Below are 8,078 nucleotides of genomic sequence, written 5' to 3' on the forward strand. Positions count from 1 at the left end.
ATATAAGATTCAACAATTGATCCGGATGCATATCTTTTGTTCTTTGCTTTTCCTTTCAATTTTTTTAAAAACCTTTCAAAAGGATACATCCACCTATATTAGACAGGACCTCCTAATTCAGCTTCGTAGGGGAGATGTATAGGTAGATGCTCCATCACGTCGAAAAATGATGGTGGAAAGATCTTTTCCAAATTGCATAGGATCTGAATTATGTTCTGTTTTAGAATTTGAATGCGACTTTTATGCAAAGTTCTCGCACATAAGTCCCGGAAAAATGCTCCAAGCCCTACAATATACAATGCAAAATATTGGGGTTAATTACTTTAAAATTACTATTAAATGACTTCATAAATATAGGTATATATATGAAATTAATTAATACCTGATAATGCAAGGTGGACGTTCCGGTCTAGGAGTTCTGCAAAGATAAATGGAAGTAGTCGTTCCATAAAAACATGGCAGTCATGACTCTTCATGCATGAAAACTTTCCATTTTCCATATCAACAAAACTAGCTAGTTCTGACGAATAGCCATCAAGAAATTTCACCGAATGTTTGACACACTCTAGTAAACTTGTTCTCGCTTCTTCTGTCAAAGTGTAGGGTGGGAAAGGAGCTTTACCATCACTATCAATATGTAACTGTGGCCGAGAACAGAATTTTTGTATATCCAATCTTGACATGATGTTGTCTTTTGATTTACCCTTCACACTCATATGAGTATACATGATGTTATCCAAAAAGTTCTTCTTTGTATGCATCACATCAATATTGTGTCGAAGATTGAGGTCCCTCCAGTAAGGCAGCTCCCATAATATGCTTAACTTATGCCAGTTGTATTGCTTCCCATAGCCAGCAGTCTTCTTTTCATGAACATTTCCACCTACGTCCTTGGTTTTTGGTGGTTTTACTTCAGCCAACCGCTCGTAATAAACTTGCTCACCGGTCAACGACTGAGGTGGATACTCTCTCGAAGCATCTTTTCCCTTGAGGAAGTCTTTCTTATTCCTCCTTAATGGATGACCGTGAGGAAGAAATCTTCGATAACAATCAAACCAACACGTCTTCCTTCCATTAGGGAGATAAAACGACTTTGTATCTTCCATGCAAACTGGACATGACAATATTCCATGGGTTGTCCATCCTGATAACATGCCATACGCCGGAAAGTCACTTATCGTCCACATTAGCGCTGCCTTTAGGTTAAAATTTTCATTCAAGGACACATCATATGCATCGACTCTATTAGACCACAACTCTTTTAACTCCTCAATCAAAGGTTGGAGGAAGATATCCAGACTAGCTCGCGGATGATTTGGCCCAGAATTCAAAATTGTAAGAAACAAGAACTCTTCTTTCATGCACATACTAGGGGGGTAGATTGTATGGAGTCAAGATTACAAGCCACAATGAATGATTACAAGACACGCCAAACGGATTGAACCCATCAGTGCATAATCCAAGATAAACGTTACGGGGTTCTTCTGCAAATCGAGGATTTTGTTCTTGAAAATATTTCCACTCCGCCGCATCTGAAGGATGACACATTTCTCCCTCCTTTGATTTGTGCTCAGCATGACATCTCATCGCCGCCACAGTCTTGTGGCTCTGGTACAATCTCTTCAATCTATCAGCAATAGGTAGATACCACATACGACTGTATGGTACTTTGGTTCTACGTCGGGGATCCTTTGGCTTCCATCTTTGAGCACCACAAAATAGACAAGTCTTTTCCTTTTTGTCATCTTTCCAAAATATCATACAATTGTTAATACAAACATCAATTGTATAATATGGGAGACCTAAATTGCGCATTAATTTTTCCGTCTCGTAATGTGAACCCGTTGCCTGGTTTCCTTCTGGTAAATACTCATTCAATATTTCGCACACCGAATCCACTAACTTTTCACTCATATTATACTCCGCCTTATTTTGCATGACTCGAGCAGCTAACGATAATTGTGAGTGACCTTCATGGCAACCATCGTATAATGGATTTTTTGCGCCTTCTAACAAGTCGTAGAATTTCTTTGAATGATTACGTATTGGTTCTTCTACATTTTGAGAACTACCCTCATGATAGTTATCATCTAAACCTACATTATAACGAAATGCATCATTCACCATATCCACATATGGATTTTCTACTACATTACCCACATCTACATTATCCACTTCTTGATCACTACCAACATAACTTGTTCCTATATCCATATTGATTTCTTCCCCATGTTTATACCAAATATAATAATCAGGCATAAATCCATTGCTAAAAATATGATTCCAAATTCTGTTTTCCGACATAAATTGATCGTTCTTACAACGACTACAAGGACAGTGGAACATACCCCCATTACTCTGTGCTAGAGATTGACTATTTACAAATGCCATGAATTGCTCCATCCCCGTTGTAAACTCCGCCGAAAAATTGTCCGTCACTTCATCGAACCTCTTATACATCCACTCTCGAGAATTACTATAATTGTAATTCCGTGACATTATACAAGAGTAATAGAAAATATATATATATATTTTTTTTTGAAGATTTTTTTTTAACTTTGCACAAATCTGTTTGTTTTGATCGAGTGAGAAGAGAAGAAATGGTAAGGGAGGAGAGAAGAAGTGGTAAAGCTGGTATATATAGGCAATTTTGGCGACTACCAAGCGACTAATAAAAATCATTCGCATAATACAAGTACACCAACCTCCGAACGAAATAAACGTGATTTTTAATACCGGCAGATTACGACTATTATACGACTATGTTACGACCCGCCAAAAGTGTCACATAATAGTCGCTAAATAACGACTATTAAGCGACAACCTGTACGACCCGCCGATATTGTCGCAATATAGTCGCCTAATTGGTGACTTGTATGCGTCTACCGAATTAGTCGTAACTGAGGGACTATCTGACGACAAGGTTACGACTACGTTTGTAATTCTATATATTAGTCGTAAAGTAGTCGTTAAATGGCGACTACTTTGACGACTACTATATGTTGTCGCAATTAAGCGACCACGGTACGGTCGTTTCTATTTAGTCGTAAAATAGTCGAAACAGAGTAACTAAATAGTCGCTAAATTTAGCGACTGAATAATAGTCGTAAAATGTAGTCGGCTATAGCGAGTTTTCTTGTAGTGCTCAGCCATTTGAGGCACCACGTTAAGTGGTCAAATGGAGTAATTAAACGGGGTTAATTATCCGTTAACGGTTTCCGTTTACAACAAAACGATGCCGGTTTATTTATCTCTAAAACCCCTAAATTCAGAATCAAATTCTCATTTCCCCCAATTGACAAACCCTTATTTCTCATTTGCCCCAACTTCAATTATCCCGATTGTTCAATTTATCTCTCTTATTCGAGTTATCTCTCTTCTTTGATTTCTCTCTTCTTCTTCGAGTTGACGAGATGAGTTCTAGCTCAGAGACATCGGTGGTAGCTGGGTTCGACCATGGAGTGCCATCGAAGTGTGTTTGTGGAGCCGGTGTAATGATCTTTACATCAAGAACTGAAGAGAATCCTGGTCGACCGTTCTTCAGGTGTATAACAAAAAGGGATCCTAGCTCGTGGACAATTAAAAGAGATGTAAGCAGTCACTAAGAAATTCAATGTTGATTATTTATGCAATGGTAAGTAATGGTGTTTGTTTTTGCAACAGAGTCACTTGTTTAAATGGGTGGAGGATGCTGTGTATGAAGAAGTTCAAGATGCATTACCAAAACTAGGAATTATGGCCAATGAGATTGTGAAAACAAAAACGGAGGTTAATGATTTGATTGGTGCTTTACAAGACTTGAAGGAAGAAGCATTATGGAGCAAAATGGAAATCCGCAAGTTTACAAAGTGGTTGAGAGTGTGTTTCGTTTATCTTTGTTTTGTATCAGTTGGCATTGCTTACATAGTGGTTGTTAAAGCAAAGCAAACAAACTTTGGTTCGTTTGCTCTTGGTTATTAGTGTGTGTAATGCATCTTCCTCTTGTTCGTTAATGACAAATGCTCTTGTTGGTGTTGATGAAAAATGCTCTTGTGCGTATGTTGGTGGTTAATTTGTGAATGGAAGTCTTAAGTTTTAAATATTAAAGTAGGCATACAACAAAATAGAACTAATCGTTTTGACAACAGAAGAGTACAAATCCATGTTACACCGCAACAAACATGAAAGGTCATTGACCAAACACAACAAAAAAAAAACTACACCATGTCATGTCATACATTCTAGCTTGAGCATTCAAACCATGATCTCCAGCCTCCTAGTCCTTGTTCACACTGTGGAGCTTGAGGAGGTTCCCACTGTGTTGATGTTGATGCCCTCTCTTGTGTTGATTGCTTCCTTTGTCTCTTCTTCCTTTGTGAGGATGGTTGTGGTCCTCTTTGGGAAGCTGGTAGTGATCCTCCTTGTGAAGCTGGTAGTGATGTCCCTTGTGTAGCTGGCTGTGATGAACCGTGTGTAGCTGGCATGGATTCTCCTTGAGAAACTGGCTGTGATGAACTGTGTGTAGATGGTTGTGATCCCCCTTGGCCAAACAATGCGTTCCTTGGTTCCTGTTTCAAAAATACGAAAACCTGATTAACGGTTTCTTCCATGGTGTTAAGTCTCATAATACTAAATAAACAAAAGCATCAAACCTGATTCTTCCTTGGTCGACCTCTTGGTCTTGCAGCTGGAGCTTCAACTGTCGGATTTGTACAAGATAGCCTATTGTGTCCTTCTTGTTTGCAGTTACTACAAGTCATGACTCTTCCATTGCGTGGCAGCCTTGTGTTGCTTGATGAAGATGCAGTTTCATACCTACCTTTCCTCCTCGCATGGATATTTGGTCTACCCGGATTTCCTTTTCTCCAAGGTGGTGGAAAGACTCCTAATCTATTCATTCTAGGCCATTCGTTCTGACCTTGGACAGGGTGAATATCATCTCTATATGTTTCACGCCACAATCTTATTATGTACCAGTCGACAACATAATCTTCAACTTTCTGTCTCCTACCTATGATCACAGAAGCAGCATGGACACAAGGAGTACCTGTCATCTGCCATTTTACGCATCAACATGTAAGTGCATTCCTGTCCACAGAATAAGTTTCATCTCCCAATTGGACCTCATGTTGATTGTGCCTAGTCATGCTTCTGAGGCAAAACTGAGATCCTGCTATCATATTCTCTATCTCTAAATGAGCTCTCTTTGTGAACCTTGTCTGCAACCTTCCAGCAATTATGTACCTCTTCTCATTCCGCACCATACATTACCTCCTAATATCCTCAAGCATCTTTAGTAACGGCTTCCTCCTAGCTTGGCGTATTGTTCTATTAAAAGACTCACTAAGGTTGTTCAAGTTATCATTGCAATGGGTACTTAACCCGAAGAAGGCTCTAGACCATGTCATCAGATTGGTGCGTAGTAGAGAATTAAATGCACCTTGGTTATATTTCTCTAATGCCTCCATATGTTTACGATACTGTCATGTGGTGTAGCTTCGAGCAATCTTCTAGAACAGACGTTGTAGTTCTAAATCATGACTGTCTCTCTTCCAATTCTCCATAATATGTTTAGCACAAAGACGATGCTCAGCTTGTGGGAGAACGTTCTTGATGGCTCTAACAAGACCCTGCAAATCAATGAAACATTATAAATTAATATAATTGATGTAATGATAACATAATAAATTAAAGTATGTCTTTAACTAACCGATTGTTTGTCAGAAATGATAGCTATTTGTCTTCCCTTCTCAAGACCCAATGAAGTAGAGAGTAACCTCATAAACCAATCCCAATTGTCATCATTCTCTATCTCAACCACTGGCCAAGCAAGTGGAACTATCCTATTGTCTCCATCTCTTCCAACAGCAGCCAAGAGATGTCCCTTGATATCCCATTTCAGAAATTCACCATCTACTCCTATGATGGGTCTACATGTCCGCTTCCAAAAACTCCTTTGTGATTGAAAACACACAAATAACCTGATAAGCTCCTGGGTGAGGATCTATTCCCAAGGATTCACTTTGCTAGGTTGTGGAGTGGGACGGACGAAATGATGATAAACAATGGATTGAACTTTGGGGATGCAGCGGAATTGATAGGTGAATGGCGATGAAGGTGAAGAGATTTGAAGGGGGAATGAATTGTACTTCCAAGAGAGATGAGAATCTTAGACTACAAGTTTGAGTATAACTTAGATATGACTCACTAAGAAATAAACAAGTTGAGAAAGTATTACACACTCCTCAGATCAAACAAATAGAAAAGAAGTTTTTGATTAAAATGTTTGATGGTTTCCAAATGAGAAATGCATGGTGTTTAAAAAGGAGAAGGGGGGGGGACGAGATAGAGGAGAGAAATAAAACCCTAGACAGCCTTGCAAGAGCTTTAACAAGGTCAAGTTCATGCAAGATGTCTAGGAAATGACAAAACATTAAATGCAAAGTTTGAACACAAAAGAGATAGAAAATAGGCCTAAATGGATCACAATGGGTCTCTGGAATAAGTATGTGGGCTTGTCTCATTCAAAATCTCTCTTGGAAAACCCAGTGGGACAAAACCAAGAAGAGGGAAAAAGAGTACAAGTCCACACACCTCCATTGCATCCTTCTCAAGAGCCTTGAATCACAACCAAAGTGGTTGGATAAACACACTCAAGACTGCCCTAAACTTGATGTAGAAGTGTAGTGATTGCTTGACTTAGCAGATTTGTCTTTGACCTCGTCAAGGGACCATTCAGAACATACAAGGCTTCCTGTAGAACGCCTTATTCTTTTGGCAGAACATCTTCCTCTTCTGGAAGAACCCCTTCTTCTTTCGGCAGAACGTCTTCCTCTTTTGGAAGAACCCCTTCTTCATTCGGCAGAACGTCTTCCTCTTTTGGAAGAACGCTTTCTTCTTCCTGGAGAAGCTTCTCAGGTTCAAGCTGCTCTGTAACTCCTTGTTCCAAGCTGTCTATGCTCATATCATCCTCTCCCACTTGAAAAGGATTTGTCCTCAAATCTGTTTCACCTGCAAAATAAGGGATAAGATCAGCAACATTGAAGGTATTACTTACAATATACTTACCTTGTAGATCCAAAGAGTAGGAATTGTTGTTGATCCGCTTGAGAAATGTAAATGATCCGTCTATTCTTGACATAAGTTTAGACTTCCTCTCCTTAGGAAATCGTTCTTTTCTGAGATGAATCCAAACAGGGCCGCCTTCTTTAAAAATGATTTCCTTTCGGCCCTTGTTAGCGTTTTTAGTATATTGTTTGGTCTTTTCCTCAATGTTCTTCCTTGCTTTCTCATGAATCTGGTGCCCAGTTCTACCTTCTTTTGACCATCTAAATTGACACTTTCACTCAAAGGTAAAGACATTAAATCCAAAAAAGTAGTGGGATTAAACCCATAAACAATCTGAAATGGTGAAAATTTAGAAGCAGAATGCAAAGAATGATTGTATGCAAACTCTACATGAGGTAAACAATCCTCCCAAGTCTTTAGATTCTTCTTAATCAAGGCACGCAGGAGAGTAGACAAAGTTCTATTAACAACCTCAATTTGCCCATCAGTTTGCGGATGACAGGTAGTAGAGAATAACAACTTAGTTCCAAGCTTAGACCAAAGAGTTTTCCAAAAATAACTAAGAAACTTAGTGTCTCTATCTGATACTATGGTCTTAGGCATGCCATGCAAACGCACAATTTCTCTAAAGATAGATCAGCTATATGCTTAGCATCATCAGTTTTATGACATGGTATGAAATGTGCCATCTTAGAGAATCTATCCACAACCACAAAAATGGAATGCTTACCTGTCCTAGTCCTTGGCAAGCCTACTATAAAATCCATAGAGATATCATTCCAAGGATGCAAAGGAATAGGAAGAGGAGTATACAAACCGTGGGGTTGTGATTTAGCCTTAGCTTGTTTACAATTTGGGCACCGTTCACACAACTTCTCAACATCTCTCTTCATATGTGGCCAATGGAAGTGATCTTGTAAAACTTTAAGAGTTTTAGAAACTCCAAAGTGTCCCATTAAACCTCCACCATGTGCTTCCCTTACAAACAGATCTCTCAAAGAAGAATTAGGAATACAAAAGCGGTTTTCATA

At 39.0% G+C, this 8,078-nt stretch overlaps 1 protein-coding gene across 1 annotated transcript; it reads left to right on the forward strand.

Annotated features, from left to right (window-relative positions):
* LOC104720502 (uncharacterized protein At1g43920, Chloroplastic-like) lies at positions 3,414–3,960 on the forward strand. The gene is made up of 2 exons (XM_010438395.1): positions 3,414–3,590; positions 3,664–3,960. Exons 1-2 carry the CDS (start codon positions 3,414–3,416, stop codon positions 3,958–3,960), a joined length of 474 nt encoding a protein of 157 aa, XP_010436697.1.

This window comes from Camelina sativa, chromosome 10 (genome assembly GCF_000633955.1).
Source record: "Camelina sativa cultivar DH55 chromosome 10, Cs, whole genome shotgun sequence".
NCBI lineage: Eukaryota > Viridiplantae > Streptophyta > Magnoliopsida > Brassicales > Brassicaceae > Camelina > Camelina sativa.